The sequence below is a fragment of the Xenopus laevis genome, chromosome 4S (assembly GCF_017654675.1).
Source record: "Xenopus laevis strain J_2021 chromosome 4S, Xenopus_laevis_v10.1, whole genome shotgun sequence".
NCBI lineage: Eukaryota > Metazoa > Chordata > Amphibia > Anura > Pipidae > Xenopus > Xenopus laevis.
In genome coordinates this window covers 116,787,806-116,806,957 of record NC_054378.1, presented here as the reverse complement: position 1 = coordinate 116,806,957, position 19,152 = coordinate 116,787,806, and the positions used below count along the sequence as shown (strand labels likewise).

The 19,152-nt window shown below is 40.6% G+C and overlaps 1 protein-coding gene across 7 annotated transcripts in view; it reads left to right on the top strand.

Annotated features, from left to right (window-relative positions):
• usp19.S (ubiquitin specific peptidase 19 S homeolog) overlaps positions 1-19,152 on the top strand; it is a 76,197-nt gene extending 57,045 nt beyond the window's left edge. For 5 of the 7 annotated variants that reach the window (XM_018261420.2, XM_018261423.2, XM_018261422.2 and 2 more), the window contains exons 25-26: positions 846-1,033; positions 8,712-9,923. In XM_018261420.2, the coding sequence (XP_018116909.1) occupies positions 846-1,033; positions 8,712-8,942 (419 nt within the window). In that variant the 3' untranslated portion in view covers positions 8,943-9,923. Of the gene's footprint in view, positions 1-845; positions 1,034-8,711; positions 9,924-18,579 lie in introns of those variants that run through there. The other 2 variants (XM_018261425.2, XM_018261424.2) reach the window with 1 other exon arrangement.

Sequence of the window (19,152 nt, the reverse complement as noted above, 5' to 3'; positions counted from 1 at the left end):
TTCTGGCAGGCTGCTGTTTTTCCTTCTCAATTTAACTGAATGTGTCTCAGTGAGACATGGGTTTTTACTATTGAGTGCTGCTCTTAGAGATTATCTTGTGTTAGGGAGCTGTTATCTGGTTACCTTCCCATTGTTCTTTTGTTTGGCTGCTGGGGGGGAAAGGGAGGGGGTGATATCAGTCCAACTTGCAGTAAAGAATGACTGAAGTTTATCAGAGCACAAGTCACATGACTTGGGGCAGCTGGGAAATTGACAATATGTCTAGCCCCATGTCAGATTTCAAAATTGAAAATCTTTTTGCTCTTTTGAGAAATGGATTTCAGTGCAGAAGTCTGCTGGAGCAGCACTTTTAACTGATTCATTTTGAAAAAAATGTTTTTTTCCCATGCCAGTATCCCTTTAAAGGTGAATCACTCTTTTAAATGGGATAGGTAAAAATCCCCTGGCATAATAATCATGAGATTACACAAAATAAGAATAAAGGGGTTCCTTCCTGAGGGAATGTACCCCTGGGTTCTATACAGTTCATTGAAAGGTCCTTTTTACTATTGATGCACCGAATCAACTATTTTGGATTCGGTCGAATTCTTCACAAAAGATTCGGCTGATTACCGAACTGAATCCTAATTTGAATATGCAAATTCCGGGTGGGTAGGGGGAAAACATTTTTTCCTTGTATTGTGCCAAAAAGTCATGGGATTTCCCTCCCGCCCCTAATTTGCATATGCAAATTTGGATTTGGTTCGGCAGAGCAGTCGGATTCGGCTGAATCCGAATCCTGCTGAAATAGGCCGAAACCCGAACTGAATCCCTACTTTTTACATTGTGTTCAATTACTTTTCTAGGCTGGAGACTGTTTGATGACAGCACAGTGACCTCAGTGGACGAGAGCCAAGTGGTGACCAGATACGCTTATGTGCTTTTCTACCGGCGAAGGAATTCCCCAGTGGAGAGGCCCATGCGAGGGCCCCCAGCACACCCAGCTGACCATCGTGTGGATTCAGGGGCATCAGCAGATGGGGCAGCGAGCCAGGTGAGAACAAGCAGCATTGCTTCATTCAATTAGACTGATGTGTGTGAAAACAAAATGGGTGCAATAGCCTTTTACTGTTTGCGACACAACATTTGCCCATAACAACCAATCAGATTTTGTCTGATAGAATCTGGCTGATGTTTGTAAATACGCTTGTCCATTTTAGCTCCTTCATTGGTAATTCAGGCCTTATGTGTCAAGGCAACATTCAGAATTAAACCCAAATCCATTATTTATACACATATAATGAAAGACTACCTTTACAGCATGACATATAGACATGTGGGCTGGAAACCAATGCATTTATATTAGTATGTTGCTGGTTCTTGTATAAAAAGAATAAAAGCATTACGCTCTTTTGTGGTTCAAATGTTAAAGGAAAACTATACCCCTCAAACAATGTAGGTCTCTATAAAAAGATATTGCATAAAACAGCTCATATGTAAAATCCTGCTTCATGTAAATAAACCATTTTCATAATAATGTACTTTTTTGTATGTGCCATTGGGTAATCATAAATAGAAAATTGCCATTTTGAAAAATGAGGGCCGCCCCCTGGGATCCTATAATTCACGGTGCACACAAACCTATCATACATGTTGGGTCACATGAGCCAATCAACAGAGAGTTCTGTCTTTTGCTTCCACACTTCTTCCTGTTACAGTTGTAGTATTTCTGGTCAGGTGATCTCTGAGGCAGCACAGAGGATTTTGTAAAATGGGGGATCAAGGAAAAAGATGCAATATCTTTAATATGCTAATTAATTTGATATAAACTATCTATTGCTCAATTATTCTTTTTGGAGTATAGTTTTCCTTTAAAGGAGAAGGAAACCCCCAGGGCGCTAAACCCCTCCCCCCCTCCCTCCTCCCCCCTGGCCTACCTGTCCCCCTGGGCAAATGCCCCTAACTTTTTACTCACCCCTCTGCGCAGGTCCTGTCCACGGAGTACGCAGTCGCCATCTTCTCCCACGCGCGTCTTCTTCCTGCTCTGATCGGCGTTTTCTGGCGCATGCGCAGTAGGAACAGGTACCGGTACGGCTCTACTGCGCATGCGCCGAATGTCACGAAGTGAAATCGGAAAACTTCGTGACATTCGGCGCATGCGCAGTAGAGCCGTACCGGTACCTGTTCCTACTGCGCATGCGCCAGAAAACGCCGATCAGAGCAGGAAGAAGACGCGCGTGGGAGAAGATGGCGACTGCGTACTCCGTGGACAGGACCTGCGCAGAGGGGTGAGTAAAAAGTTAGGGGCATTTGCCCAGGGGGACAGGTAGGCCAGGGGGGAGGAGGGAGGGGGGGCAGCACAGGGGAGGGGGGGAGGGGTTTAGCGCCCTGGGGGTTTCCTTCTCCTTTAAAAGACGGCAGTCTCCAAACTCCCAGTGTAACATTTTTGCCAGGGTCGGACTGGGCCAGCGGGACACCGGGAAAAAACCCGGTGGACCCTGCCGGCCCAGTCCTTTAACACAACACACTTATTTTTTTTGTGCTAAATATTATCCTGTCAATAAGATAATTGGGGTGCGCCAAATCCAGCATTTTGTTTGGGATTCGCAAGTCCGAGCCTTTATTCCAGCAGGATTCAGATTTGCTTTAATCTGAGTGACTAGCCGAACTGAATCTGAACCCTAAGAAAACTGGGAAAATTGCTATACGGAATATGCACAGTTTAAAGTCTAACACTCATTGGCACGTGTAAATCAAGGTTCACCTTTGATTCGGGATTTAGCCTAATCCCAAAAATAAGCATTGGGTGTATCCCTGTTAGATGCTGTTATTTGTGGTGTTTGAAATTGTTACATACTAATCTATATTTTACCTGGAAAGGTATTTCAGTAGGAAATATGTGCTTCTCTATAGTTGCATAATAAATATTTTTATTTTGGAGCATGTGCACAGTCTTGGTCTTGCAAAGATGTATAACAAAGTTACAAGATGGTGACCCCCTGTAGCCAACTTTGAAAGCATAAATCATTTGTTTGATTAGGCTTGTGGTGCAGTAAATTCATGTTTATATTTAGTATACAAAATACAGCATTTCTAGCCTTCTTCTATTTCAGACTTTACTTCCTCATTAATAACTGGCCACTGCTTGCAAAAGATACTGATAAATCGTGTGGGTTGTTCATCCACTTTATCCATGCATTTGGACCGGTTACATAGGCTGTCTCTAGGGGTTTTTATTGCTCTTAGATAAGATTTCTGGATTAAAGTGCGAGAATAACCTCGACAACTGATTTCCATGTTCCGATATATTGGGTTGTGCTAATAATTGACACTAGGCTGTATTATACACAATGTTGCCAGTGTAGCTATTCAGCCAACTAATTCTTATCAATGACCTTTAGTAGATTTTTTCTGCCACACTATAACAATCTATTGTTTCACTTGTGATCATATTCAGCTTTCTGTTACTGCAAATGTTGCCAATCGGTAGATAATGATTGTCAATGTGCAGGAAGAATTGAATGAGCACATGATTGCTCCTCCTCCTATCCTCGTGATTGGCTATTTCAAATTTGATGGACATGTCATTAGCTACAAATAGAAGCACTCCTATCGGCGCCACATTAGCCTTTGATAAAGCTCGCGTATAACGAGTAAAACGCACGTCAGGCGCTACTAATTTTATCTTTATTAGGCAGGAAGACGATTCACTAATAATTGATTCGGTGGATGGGACGAAGGGTTGATGTGGGTGGAAGCAGGTGGGTCATGCGCCGCAAAGTGGTTGAATCCACTATAGCTGAGACTTTTTCCTTAACAGCAACCTGTGCTACGCGCATTTTGAGGGAACTGTGCTGTTGGGATCAGCGGGCTGAATCTCAAACACATATGTGGCTATAATAGTACCAGCAAGAGAGAGCTGATTCTTAGATCTACCAAGATTAATGTTAAAGGAATAGTTCAGCTTGAAAATAAAAACTGGGTAAATAGATAGGCTGTGCAAAATAAAAAATGTTTTTAATATAGTTAGTTAGCCAAAAATGTAATGTATAAAGGCTGGAGTGACTGGATGTGTAACATAATTGCCAGAACACTACTTCCTGCTTTTCAGCTCTCTAACTCTGAGTTAGTCAGCCACTTGAAGGTGGGGGGGGGGGTACATGGTACATTTCTGTTCAGTGAGTTTCAATTGATCCTCAGCATTCAGCTAAAGGTCCCCATAGACGCGACGATTCTACTTGCCGAACGACCGATTTTAGGGAAGCCCGACCAATCCTTCGAAATTATCGTGCGATTAGTGGTATTCGAACGATCGTACATCTTACGATTTTTCGGCCGACATCTGTCGGGAAATTGATTGGCCAGGTCAAAAAATCTTTGTCGGTCCCAGTGCAATCTCTCTATGTTTGCAGGGCCAAGCAGGCAGCTCCCCTTTGTTTTCCTGGTAAATTGGTCTTTTTAGTTGATGGTAGATTCGTACGATCGTACGATCGTTCTGAGAAGATCGTGGTCTCACGATCAGGATCTGATCTTTTAAAAATCTCAACATCTATGGCCAGCTTTAGATTCAAAAGCAACAGATATGACCCATGTGACCCCTCTTCAAGTCTCTGATTGGTTACTGCCAAGTAACCAGGGTAACTAGTCAGTGGAAACCAAGAGAGTTGAAAAGCAGGAGGTTGGGCTATGTTCTGTTCTGTTAGACATCCAGTCACTCCAGCCTTTATACATTACATTTTTGGCTAACTAACTATATTAGAAATATTTTTTATTTTGCACAGCCTCTCTATTTACCCAGTTTTTATTTTTACACTGAACTGTTCCTTTAATACTCTCATGCACATTTTGTTCTGCCTATATTTTCTCAATACCAGATATATGTACGGGTATTGATTCCCATTCCCGCAACACCTATATCGCCATAACCGCACAGGTAACCAAGCATTATTTAATGGAAGATGGAATTGTACAATACAATCAGTTGAAAATCCTGTACCGTTTCAGAAATAATCAAGTTTATCTTCACTATTCCTCTCTCAGCATCTGTTTCTCTTCATTCTCTCTTCATGTAGTAGTTGGGTATCCGATATTTATTGACAGATCCAATATATCTTATGGCGGGGGCTCCTTTTGCCTAGAAGATGTACTAATGCTCCCTCTCTATTAAAATCACCAGACATCATGTCTCTCTACAGGCAGGATTTGTGCAAACGGCAGTTATTTTGTTTGATAACTGTCAATGACTATCTTAACACCCAACAACTGCATTAATAGAGAATGAAAAGAAACAGATGCTGAGAGAGGGATAGTGAACATAAACTTGATTATTTCAGAAACGATGCAGGATATTTAATTGATTGTATTTACAAAGTTTCTTATCTCAGTATGATGAAGCTTATATTACATTTTCATTTTCGCATCAGTTTCCCTTTAATTATGGGTTCTACTAAAGGCTTTATAGTTGGACTGACTCGCGTTTTCATTATAGCCTGGCAATATACATTTTGATTTGAAAGGGCTTTGTTGAAATGGGCACATCAAAGATCAATTTTAGCTTTATATTTAACATAATTGAGAATAAAATCTATGTGAATTTGGCAGCCAACATTCCGATGACATTAGGTAGCATTCTAGGGATGCACACCTACTGACCTTGAGCTAATGGTTTCACATTCATAATGACTTCATACAGTTGCATTCAGGCAAATCAAGAGCCATCCAATGTATTTTTATCTTCTTCCCCTGTGTACTATACAGCAAAAAAAACAATGTCCCCATCTGCCATACATTTGACTAGAACTAATTTTGCAGTTGTAAGAATGTCTTTGTTTTTGAACTTCTCTAGCCCTAAGGAACAAGATGCCTGGTGTCACCCAGTCTATTGATTAATTTGCAGAAACGAGACTGCCCATATGAGATCTTTGAGATCTCTCTTCTGGCACTAAAAGGGCAGTAGGCACCATTAGGAAATGTTCACAAGCAAATCCTCTGGAAGCCAAATCACACTTGTTCATCTAACTGCCAGATGGTGGCAGTCTGTATAAAAGTTTGGCCTTTGTCTGAGACTTTATGTACTGTTTAAATACCCAAAACATGCATCCCAGGCCTAAATAATCATTGCTGGATATCACAGGCGTTAATGTTGATGGTAAAAATGGAGATTAGGAGACTAGTAATGACTTTAATCCCACATACCGACCCTGTGAGGAAACATAGAAGACAAATGCCATGCCATGTCCATTCCCTTCCGGTTCATGACTGCATCAAATAAGAGTCCTGCAGCGGGTCAGGTTCGCGGGCTACCCACTGGTTGCGGGTAGAAGTGCTCGGTGCGGGTATAGACTCGGGTCGGAGGTTCTGCGCGGTCACGGGTCTGGCCGTGGCTCTTCTCAATAGCAATTTTTACTTTTTTTTTTTTTTTCTGATCACGTCTATGTCCGGTTAATAATGACAGCACTTCCTGATTCTTGATGGTCAGCGGGTTGGGTAGCGGGTCCAAGTGGGTACGAATGCGGGTCCGGGTTACGGATTGCAGGTACGGGTTCCAAAAAATGAACCCACGCAGGACTCTAGCATCAACCTCTTCCCTATCTCCCCAAAGGTTTCAACCTCACCTGGTCAGCTAAGCTCCCAACATATAAGACCAATGTCAGACTGGGTCTCCCGGGGCCTTCCAGAGAGCCTGAAACTTAGGGCCCAGTCTCACTGTGATTAGATATAGATGGTGCCATATGGTAGGTTTTTGTATAAGGACCATTGTGGAAATAATCATAGGCTGATGCAAATAATTTTAGACAGGGCACCCCGAGCCTGGGCCCTCTGGTTAGCCAGTCCAACCCAGTATTGGGTAAACATTTTATATTTCATGTGTGTATATTACTGCAGAGATACTATGTATTAAATTCCCCATGAGGACTGTTTTGGTGGTGGAGGGGGGGTGCATGATGCTGTTTGCTATGTACATTACACTGAAAGATTTGTTTATATGGTGAGTGAGCACAAATTAGGCATTGGACCATTAAATGAGAAGGAAAGCTACCGAAGCAGTTTATTGACAATAGATTAGCCACAGTAGTGCAAGCTATAAGACTATATTTATTCTGCAGAATGCTTTACCATACCTGAGTAAACCGCTCTAGAAGCTCTCTCTGTTTGTTTAGGCTAGCAGCTGCAATATTAGCTTGGTGTGACATCACTTCCTGCCTGAGTCTCTCTCTGATCACTCATAGCCCTGAGCTCAAATTACAGCAGGGAAGGGAGGAGGAGAGAGGAACAAACTGAGCATGCTCAGTTTACACAATAAAAGTAAAGAAATGCAGTGTTTCTTTTGACAGAGGACTAGGAGCAGCATTACTTTGAGGGTTTACTGGTGTATTTATATAGACCTTTCTGATAAAGCTTACTTAGTTTTAGCCTTTTCTTCTTCTTTAAATCTGACCATTCTATATGGAATTTGACAGGACACTTTTGTAAGTCAAGGAAAATGTATTTTAGTTTGGATGAGCTGATTCTTGTGGAGATCAATTTCTATGGAGATAATTTCTATCCTTCATCCAGATGAGTGGTGAGCTGTAGCTGTAACGGCTCTTTGAACCCTGTGGCACTACACAATACAGGAGGACACAATACAGGAGGCGCGTGGCTCCTTGCTCAGGATAAGGGAAGATTGTGCCAAAGGCCTTTCTAATGCAGTATTAAGTAGAGAATTACAAGATGGAGAAGGAGACCGCTGCTTCGTAATGAGAATGGTTGGAGCCGTGCTTATATTATAACAAAAATAAATTCTCACTTCAGTGTCCATGAATATTTGACTCCATTGCAGGTGTTTTACAGCATGGGCATGCTTACTGCATTAGGATGCATAGCTTTACATAAGTAACTGGAGGCACCCCAACTTTTCCGGCCTCCATCAGTCGTCTCCGACTCCTAACAGTCAGCCTACAGCAGAATAATTGTATTATCCCTACAAGTGCCAATAAGCCCACAGGGGAGAAGATAAGGTGATTACTCCTGGCACTCGGCACTTACAGGCTTAAATTTAGTTTTCTGCCTCATGGAGAGTAAATGTTTGGCCCATGATATATCTACATAAAAAAATAGTAAAGCCCATGCATGGAGAGCCTCCAACTCAGTCTCTCTTGACTGAGACAGAAACTATATAGCATTTAGCTTGCCTGAAGCTCGTTCAGATATCCATAATGCCAGGAACAATATCCCCTCAGCTAAGGATCTCATGACAGTGGATGGGCTTCATGGATGACCCCTTTGCGTGAGCATTGAGGGCCTAGTCCTCTCATAAGCCTAGTTTTGCCCTTTACCTGAATTCCCAAACTATGAAAGGATCTGAACTTGTTGCAACCCAAACTATATACACTTTGCTTTATAGATGTACAATTTTGAGAGACTGGTATTTTTAGGAAGAAACATGAACTAGGATCCACAAGCCTTTAGGCTTTGTATATAGTTGGAAACCCTTAGCAGATATCTTTTAACATTCCCCTCCTGGATGACTAAGCCAGCGATTGGGCTTAATACAATTGCTTGCCAGTGCTCTAATTTACTATGGATATAAGAAAAAACTAAATTTAATAATGGGCGGCGAGGCATTACGGCTGGCAGAACAGACATTTAGACCATGATCATTTTGGTAGGTGTTAGTTGCTGTTTGTATTGTAGCGATGTGCTGCTCTATGAGCTCCCCCAGTTCTGACACCGGTTTCCGCACATCGTAGGCATCGCTCATCTGGCAGGAGCTTGAGGCAGAAGAAGACGAACTTCGCCGGCGTCTGGACCTCTCCCGGAGCTGCAGGGCACTCTCCAATTCCCAAGGAACAGATGTGCAACTCTCCGAATTCCCTGACGAAGTTCGTATCCGATATTTTTTTCTGGGCACCATGGCTGCCATTGTCGCTTTTTTTCTGAACATTTTCTATCCCTTCATGTACCAGTCCCATGGGCTGTAGCCACAATAATGCTGGACGTGGACTAATCACAATTCTTCAGGAATTTCTGACCTAGAAATATTTCAGGGAGTGGGGGATTAAGGATGCATCAAATCCGTTTTTCGTTTCAGGATTGAAAACCTAGTGCTTTTTGCAGGATTCCGATCCAGCCAGCGCCCAGGTGTTCAGCCAAACTGAATCGGTCTCAAACTTGCATATCAAACTGGCTTTGGCTCTTAAACAAGGAAAACCGCAGCTCTATCCAAACAGGAAATGCTCAAAAAATCTAAGCTCACCCGATATAGAACTGGACCTGGGTGCGTGGCCCCAGGTCTGTCTATTAAGGGTTCAGCATTCTTGGCAAATTAAATCAAACAGTATAAACATTATTCACACTCACCTATGAGAATTGGTGGCCCGGGTGCAGCTCCCCGAACCCATAGCACACACTCCTGTGACACACCAGGTTGGATAAAATCTCGATCTTTATTCCATAGGTTAAAAACAAATGTCCTAACTCGTTTCATATATAGAGATACGTATTTTATCCAACCTGGTGTGTCACAGGAGTGAATGCTCATTCCACGATTTTCTTTGCTCTGTATTCAGCCAAATCTTTTGTGGTTTTGTGGCAGCATAAGTGTTGGGCTGAATCCAAAATAATGGGTTTGATGCCTCCCTAAAATAAATCCGCAAACATTGCCTCACTATGCTACACCCTCGGCATTAACGCTCCTTACACTTTTATGAACTGCCATGGAAATCATGTGACAGGCTTGTAAATAAGAACGAATGAACATTGACATCTCATCGCTTGAGGGCCCTGAGGCAAAGCTGCGGTCAGAAGCCTCCTGAGACCAGAGCCGGTGCTCTGAATACTAATCTTGGCACGAGCCACTTACCCAGCGCAGCTGATAATAGCCCACATCAATGTTAAGTGCTTTTCCCTTAACGTTTTCCAATTACTGATCTAATGCACACAAATAAATACTGGGAATCTTATTACTGTGTTAAAACACTGATTTAGATTGGCTGCAAGGGAAATATTCTAGAGATTGGCAAGGACCAGTCGTATCTCAAAAGGATGCTGAGAGTTGTTTTGGAAGCTCAGCCAAAGAGGTGTGAAATGAAAATGTATGGCTGCTGTACATTCACTGTGTGTTTGTATACTGGCACTAGCACTAGTGAGAGGCTCATGTCACTTCTCATCCAATTAAGTGTAAGTCTGGGGGGATCAGCAGTGTGATTGATCCTACTGCCATGTTCCTGGCTCTGTTTGCAGTTTAAGGCTTGCATATCACCTGTTTTGGGCTATCTGGCCATTCAATTCCTTATAACCTCCCATGGTCTAGTTGTTGAGTCTAGTAATAGGTAGGTTTCATATTGTGGTCAAGAATGGTTGGCTCGATTTATCTTCAAGAATGGCTTGCTGGAAATGGATAGTGATAGACATAGCTGCAGCAGGCTAGACCCCCCCATTGTAGTTGTCCTCAAACTTTGGCGACCTAAAGCAGTGACTGGGAGGCTTAAGGTGGCCATACACGGGCCGATAAAAGCTGCCAACAGGCCGAGTCAGCAGCTTATTGCTCCAACGGGTCGGCCAGATGTAGATTGGACAGGACTAAAAATCCCCTCAGATCGCGGCCGCATCTGTTTGTTGATGCGGTCCCGCGATCCGACCGCCCGTTACCCTTCGTTATGATCCGATTATTGGGCCCTAGGGTCCACGATCGGATCAGCCTGATATCACCCAAGGTGGGCATATCAGGGAGAGGTCACCAAATGAGCGGATCTCTCACCTTTAGTCTGAAGACCAGTTAGATTGAGTTTTGGGTAGTATGCCTATTTCTTCTCCTAGATACCTCAGAAGTCCCAGCTAGAAGGTCAGAGTGAGATTTGGATGAACACTTATCTGCTAATGTAGATAGTGTTGGAGCTATGGCTGACTGACTGATACACTAAGGGTTTCCTATGTCTTTAACCTTTTTAGAAGCCCCAAGGTTGAATTCTAAAGGAGGCTCTTGAAGTCAAACTCTGCATCCCCTTATAGGTGCCCTATATGTCCAATGATTGGAGAAATTGCTTGCAAAGTATCTTCTCTGCTAATATCTGCCCATACACAGCAATTTAATCTGCATGTACCTGTACTATATACCCCTCTGTAAAGGGCCGGATTTACATGTCGGCGCCCCTAGGCCCGCTGCCGTTCCCTCTGTTTTATTTGTGCAAATTTTCAACTTCAGGACCGGAGCAATGGGGATTGGCGAGCAGAAAATTAAAAAAACTATTGTCTTTCCTACTCATCCCCTTGAACCAATGTGGGTGTGATTGGGCTGCATGCCGCCCCTAAAATCCTGCTAATACAGGCCCGGGCTTTGGTGGGCTCTCCACAAATCCAGACTTGTGTCTGTACAATATTCAAGTCTGTGCAGCTAATAATGTGCTATACTGTGTTGAGCAGTGACATCAACACCTAAAATATCTTCTGGGGAAAATACATAACTACTTGATAAGCTTCTTAAACCCCAGCAAACAAGGGAAAGTTGTGCTCACCACTATTTTTTAAAACCATTAGGCGGGGGTGCAATGAGGGTGTGACCACAAAATACATATAGTCAAATACAAGAGTCCTCTGCACTCAACCCATTATCAATATATTTAAGACATTGAGACATTTTGTGCATACTGCTACTGAAAAATGCCTTACCCTTTAAACAACACAGAGATTGGTTGTCCATATATTGCAATATATTTAAGCTGAACAACTACGTCACAGTCATCCCATATCTGGCCAGTCCTACACTCAATTTTATCTGATTCATTAAGAATCCATGTTGTAGCTCCCACCCTTCCCAACTATAGTCAGGTGATCCCACTGGTGTCTAATAAAAGGGCAGCCAAGTTTGGGAATTTTACTTTGAAAGCAGCAAGTAAGTTGCAGGTAAAACTTAGTCCCTTTGTAAAATGTATAATTAAGCAATTGAATTCTTAATGAATCAAATGAAAATTATTGATAATGGGTTGAGTGCAGAGGACCTCTAGTAGTTGAATATATATATATATATATATATATATATATATATATATATATATATATATATATATATATATATATATATATATATATTTACTGTATGTATAAATATGGAGACAAATCAGCCTTAGAAGTGGGTCTCTTTCCCAGCATCTTAATCTTCCCCTTAGGGATTTAATCAAGAAATCTCTCAAGTATGAAGGTTAATGAATTAAGTCTGGCTGATCTCTTCTGGTTCCACGTTATAGGTTTCTGGCTCCACTGCTTGTTAATCCAGCAAACTATGTGGCTGCATTCTGATTGGCAGAAATGTTATATAAGGCTACCAAACTATTATACATCACTTATTGCACTTATGGTCAGATTTGTCAAAGGTCGAATTTCTGTGAATTTTTTTTTTTTTTACTCTAATAAATTCAAATATACTCACAACTGGAATGGGAGGTTCTTTAAGAAAAAACTTGAACGTCTAAAACTTGGAATGAATATTCCCGACCTGAAAACTCGAATCTAACTGAAATTCTAATTTTCTCAGAAAAAAACTGGAATTTCAATAAGGCATTTAACATCTTCTAATGGGTCACTGGACCTCTGCCATTATGAACTCAGCAAGTTTTAGGTGGCGAATAGTCGGATTTGAGTTGTTCCCCGAGTCCAGGTATAATAAATTTTGAATTTGAGTTTGGATTTTCCCAACTCGAATTTGGGAGTTTTGACCAAAAATCCAACTCGAAGATTTGAATTTACAATTCGAACCTTAATAAATCTGCCCCTAGTGTTGTAAGGGAGTTTTTTTTTGTTTTATTGTGTTGGATTTGTCCTGCGTGCGCTTGTTTGTAATGCGCCGGGGCAATAACTGATGCACCGACTTTTCTATTGTTTAGCGTCGTATGATCTGATCATACTAATAACAGAGTTCAGGGAATTCCGTTTATATGTTCCATTTATATATAAGAAATATATAGATAATATATAAAATATAATTTATAATATATATATATATATATATATATATATATATATATATATATATATATATATATATATATATATATATATATATATATATATATATATATATATATATATATATATATATATAATACACAAAAGCCATGAATATCCTGTAAATTATATCTTTATAAACAGTGAGTAGTGATGTCATCAGTTATAAACGGTGAGTAGTGATGTCATTTTGGTCACATTACTGACTAAAACTTGTGTATTATAATAAATAAAATACCCTTTGTTGGAAAATATGAGGATATTAGAAGTAACCTCAGAGTTTAAAGACCTGTATAGAAAGGTCATGATATGTCATGTTATATGGTCATGAAACTCCTCTGTAACTTATAATATCCTTATGTATAATATATTCATATAATACACAAAAGCCATGAATATCCTGTAAATTATATCCTTATAAACGGTGAGTTCTGATGTCATCAGTTATAAACGGTGAGTTCTGATGTCATTTCTGTCACATGACTCATTGAAATTTGTGTATTATAATAAATAAAGTACCCCCAATTGTAAAATATGAGGATATTAGAAGTTACCTCGGAGTTCCATGACCTGTATAAAAACACTCGGCCTTCGGCCTCGTGTTTTTATATGGTCATGAAACTCCTCGGTAACTTATAATATCCCTATATTTTACAAAAGGGGGTACTTTATTCACTATATAATCTATTATTATTTTACAATAGGAGGTACTTTATTCACTATATATTGTTTGTTCATATTCCTGTGGATTTTATTATTCTCTTACTGTTTATATGTTAAATCCCCAGGCCTATTTATGTATTAATATGTGAGAATGGCCTGTATGTGTCTGTATTATTGTAGATATATATCCATGTACTGTATTATAAGGGGCAGATTTCTCAAGGGTCGAATTTCGAAGTAATGGGAGTTTTTTTGGAACTCCCATAACTTTGAAATCTGAATAAAAAAAGGCCAATCGAAATTTATTTAAAAAATCAAAGTTTTTTATTATGGATGAATAGGCTGTATTCGAATCATTCAAATCAAAGTTTTAGCGCATTCGATCGAATTTGAATCAAAGTATTTGCCTCAAAAAAACAGCGGTTTTTCAAAGTCCACCAAATGACTCCAAATAGGTTCTAGGAGGTAAAAATTCGGTTTTAGATGGCGATTGGTGAAAGTGAAAGTTTTAAAGAGACAGTACATGATAAATTTCGATATTCGAATAGTCACATTTTTATTCAAATCAAATTTTGGCCTATTCGATAGTTGAAGTACACAAATATAGCTTTAAATTCGAATTTTTTTACTTTGAATTTTCACTTCAACCCATGATAAATCTGCCCCTAAGTCTTAGACAAGGGCTCTTACTAGCAGGAACTGAATAGCACAGTGTAAAGGTGGTCATACACAGTTTGTATATAGGGGGGCTGCCGATAGGCTGCCAATAGCTGGCCTCAAATAGTCAAGAAATGTATATTGACAAATAGTCAAGAAATGTATAGGGCAGGTTTGAAAAGCCCAATGGGAACCCCAGGGGAACAGTGACCAGGGGTGTAACTACAGTGGAAGCAGGACCCTTGCACTATAGTGGGCCCCATGAGACCCTAATGAATGAGTAATTTCAATATATATTGGTAAAAACCTCTGGATATGTTAGGGGTCCCTCAAATGAATTTGCTGTGGGGCCCAGTTACATCTAGTTACACCACTGGGCAGGATTGAAAAGCCCAATGGCCCCCCCAAGGGGACAGTGACCAGATCAGCCTTTTGTGGCCCAGCACTAGGGCCCCAAGTTACAATAATAGTCTATTGTTTGGTGACCTCCCCAAATGATCAGTTATGGAAGTGTATGGCCGGCCTCAACTGCAATCCCCTCAATCAGCAAATGCTGTAATAACTATGTATACTTATTATACAGGCAATATTCTTATCTGATGTAAAATGATAAATAAATAAAAAGCATATTTATGTCAGCAATAACCTTAAAGGGTGGTTCACCGTTAAGTTAACTTTTAGTATGTTATAAAATGGCTAATTCTAAGCAACTTTTCAGTTGGTATTTACTTGATATAGTATTATTTGCCTCCTTCTGACTCTTTCCAGCTTTCAAATAGGGGTCACTGACCCCATCTAAAAACAAATGCTCTGTAAGACTACACATTTGTTGTTATTGCTACTTTTTATTACTCATCTTTCTATTTAGACCCTCTCCTATTCATATTCCAGTCTCTTATTCATATGAATGCATGGTTACTAAGGTATTTTGAACCCTAGCAACCAGATTGCTGAAATTGCTAACTGGAGAGCTGCTGAATAAAAAGCTGAATAACTAGGGATGCACTGAATCCACTATTTGGGATTCGGCCGTATCCCTGAATCCTTTGTGAAAGATTCGGCCGAAAACCAATCCGAATCCTAATTTGCATATGCAAATTATGGGCGGGAAAGGAACTTTTTTTTCACTTCCTTATTTTGTGATGAAAAGTCACGTGATTTCCCTCCCCACCCCTAATTTACATATGTAAATTCGGATTCAGTTCGGCCAGATACAAGGATTTGGCCGAATCTGCTGAAAAAGGCCGAATCACGAACCGAACCCTAGATTCGGTGCATCCCTATAAATAGCTGAAAACCCACAAATAATAAAAAATGAAAACCAATTGCAAATTATCTCAGAATATCCCTCTCTGCCTCATACTAAAAGTTAACTGTAAGGTGAACAACCCCTTTAACCTGTTGTAACCCCCCAGGGCATTAGTAAGGCAGCAAATGTAATTTCTGCGTATTTTTGTACTTACTATGAGCTCAGATGACAGTCTCAATATGCACCCGTCCCTTTAATTTAATTTCCAATATTTATATGTCAAAAAAAAAGTTATGAGATCTGTAAAAACAAATAACTTGTTATAAATCCCCTGTTAAAAATGTAATAATAATAAACATAGCTTGTCTAATAAAGGAGTATTTTGATTGTTTTAGCGCTTGATTGATCCCGGATGCTGATGTGTTTAGGTATATGGATCCTGTAAAGCAATGGCAGATATTGTGACATGGCTTTTAGACAAGAAAGAATACATTGGGCAAACCACTAGGTGCACTGGAATTCATGGTGGTGTCACACTTGCAATTTCTTCCTCCAGTGAAGCCAATGCCAGAAGAACTCCAAGACTTCGCAACAAGCAGCCATTTACATTAAAGGAACAGTAACACTAAAAAGTGGAAGTGCACTAAAGTAATGACAATATAATGTACTGTTGTGCGGCACTGGTAAAACTGGTGTGTTTGCTTCAGAAACACTACTATAGTTTATATAAACAAGCTGTTGTGTAGCCATGGGGACAGCCATCCCAGCACAGGATACACAGTAGATAACAGATAAGTACTACTATAGTAGTACTTATCTACTGTGTATCCTGTGCTTGGATGGCTGTCCCCATGGCTACACAGCAGCTTGTTTATATAAACTATAGTAGTACTTATCTGTTATCTACTGTGTATCCTGTGCTTGAATGGCTGCCCCCATGGCTACACAGCAGCTTGTTTATATAAACTATAGTAGTAATTATCTGTTATCTACTGTGTATCCTGTGCTTGAATGGCTGCCCCATGGCTACACAGCAGCTTGTTTATATAAACTATAGTAGTACTTATCTGTTATCTACTGTGTATCCTGTGCTTGAATGGCTGCCCCCATGGCTACACAGCAGCTTGTTTATATAAACTATAGTAGTACTTATCTGTTATCTACTGTGTATCCTGTGCTTGAATGGCTGCCCCCATGGCTACACAGCAGCTTGTTTATATAAACTATAGTAGTACTTATCTGTTATCTACTGTGTATCCTGTGCTTGAATGGCTGCCCCATGGCTCTGGATTTGGTCTTCGGCCATACCCAAAAATAGGGGATTCACTGCTTCACTGTGAACGCCACTTTTTTTTTTATCAGTAAACTGAAATGTTGGGATGAACAGGTATCTGTTATCCAGAAAGCTCCAATTTACGGAAAAGCTCTCTCCCATAGACTCCATTTTATCTAAATAATCCAAATTTTTTTTAAAAAAATGATTTCCTTTTTCTCTGTAATAATAAAACAGTAGCTTGTACTTGCTCCCAACTAAGATATAATTAATCCTTATTGGAAGCAAAACCAGCCTATTGGGTTTATTTAATGTTTTATGATTTTCTAGTAGAGTTAAGGTAGGAAGATCCAAATTATGGAAAGATCAGTTATCTGGAAAGTCCCAGGTCCTGAGTATTCTGGATAACAGGTCCCATACCTGTATATGTAACCTGCCAAATATTTCCCCCTTTTTATGTTGCCATTCATCTGTTTCTTGCATGGGCTTATCTGTCACCTATTTTTCCTGTTGATTCTCCCCGTTGCCTTCCTATCACTGATTATTATTATTATCATTATTATTATCCGGTTAGTGGGCAGTTATTCTGCAGTGTTTACATGATGAGATCTCCAAGAACTCACAGACTCAGATAGTGATCCTGCTGGAATGGAACCCAGGCAGCAAGGCTAACCACTAAAATATTCCCTTGCCCTTTACTGGTCCCTATTTGATATGACCCATTAGTGGAGAGAGGTGATATGAATGTGACTGATATGAATGGAAGCACACAATATACACGCTTAAATATTGTATAGGAATGTTTTAATCTTAAAGTGGGAATACATGGGCAGATACATGGAAGATTCATGGGCAGGTCTTGCCCAACCATTTAGCCTCCCGGCCAGCAATCGTGTTTAGACCAAAGGGCATTTTTGGTGCCCATACATGGGGCAATTGGCTGCTGACTCAACAAAGCTCAAGCCATTAAGGTACATTATCCCTTATAATACATGAGTGATACTCAGAGTTCCCTGTATAACTTAGTCTGCAGCCTTGTGCCTTTATATGGTCACAGAACAACCCCTCAGTGACTTCTAATATCCTTATCATTTACAGTAGGGGGTACATTATCCCTTATAATACATGAGTGATACTCAGAGTTCCCTGTATAACTCAGCCTGCAGCCTTGTGTCTTTATATGGTCACAGAACCCCTCAGTGACTTCTAATATCCTTATCATTTACAGTAGGGGGTACATTATTCCTTATAATACATGAGTGATACTCAGAGTTCCCTGTATAACTCAGCCTGCAGCCTTGTGCCTTTATATGGTCACAGAACCCCTCAGTGACTTCTAATATCCTTATCATTTACAGTAGGGGGTACATTATTCCTTATAATACATGAGTGATACTCAGAGTTCCCTGTATAACTCAGCCTGCAGCCTAAATGACTGCTTATTATATAAATCATTTGTGTTGTTTGTTTCATGATCAAGTCACTTTCATGGTATTATTCTGCTCGGGGAGCCCGATTACAGCTCTACATTATTACCGGTCTCTGCATGCAGCATATTTAGCTTTTCCATTTGTTGCAAGGATAAATCACAGGAGCAGCTGGAGTTGTCGTTTACTAAGAGGATTGTAAGTTATCAACCCGCTCTGGGGCCACAGACTTGACATTCTTGATACATGATGAAAAATGTATGAGGTGCGCCCCCTGCAGTTCTACATTGTAGGGATACAGTTTGCCTAATATATTGCTTATCATAACGAACTTTTCCCTGTGTTTGTAGGGAGTGAGCCAGATGGCTTATGGGCCCAGTATGAACTCTCAGGAAACCTCGGCCACAGCCTCCGAAACAGACGCCGACCTGTTCCCTCACCCACCGGACCCTGCGCCTTCCTCTTACAGTAACATGGAAGATGTGGATTAGGAAATACTTGGGGAGCTGCGCTGGGGAAGGCTCTATATACCGCCGCTGTTTCAACGGTTCCCTTGGATATTTTTGTTTGTCCATTATTTTTTTTTTCCCCCCTGGGTCAAATCTCCAATGACATTAACAACTATTTCTAACCCCCTGCAGTGGGAATGACGCCCACATGATCCCCCACACGATGCAGGATGATAGACTACTGCTACGGAATATGCACCTTGTTTATCTCGTGTTTGCTCCTCATCACCCACTCGGCTTCAAAGTGACTCTCCTGCAAAGTGTGCAGCCTCTGACATTGGAAACCCTCCATCTTGGTGCATTTCACTTTATCAAACCACTGCCTGTAGCACATGCTCTTTTGGGTTTTTTTGTTTTGATTTTGGCATTGTAAATTCAGTACAGTTCAAGCCATAATAAAGAGCCTTGGAGAAA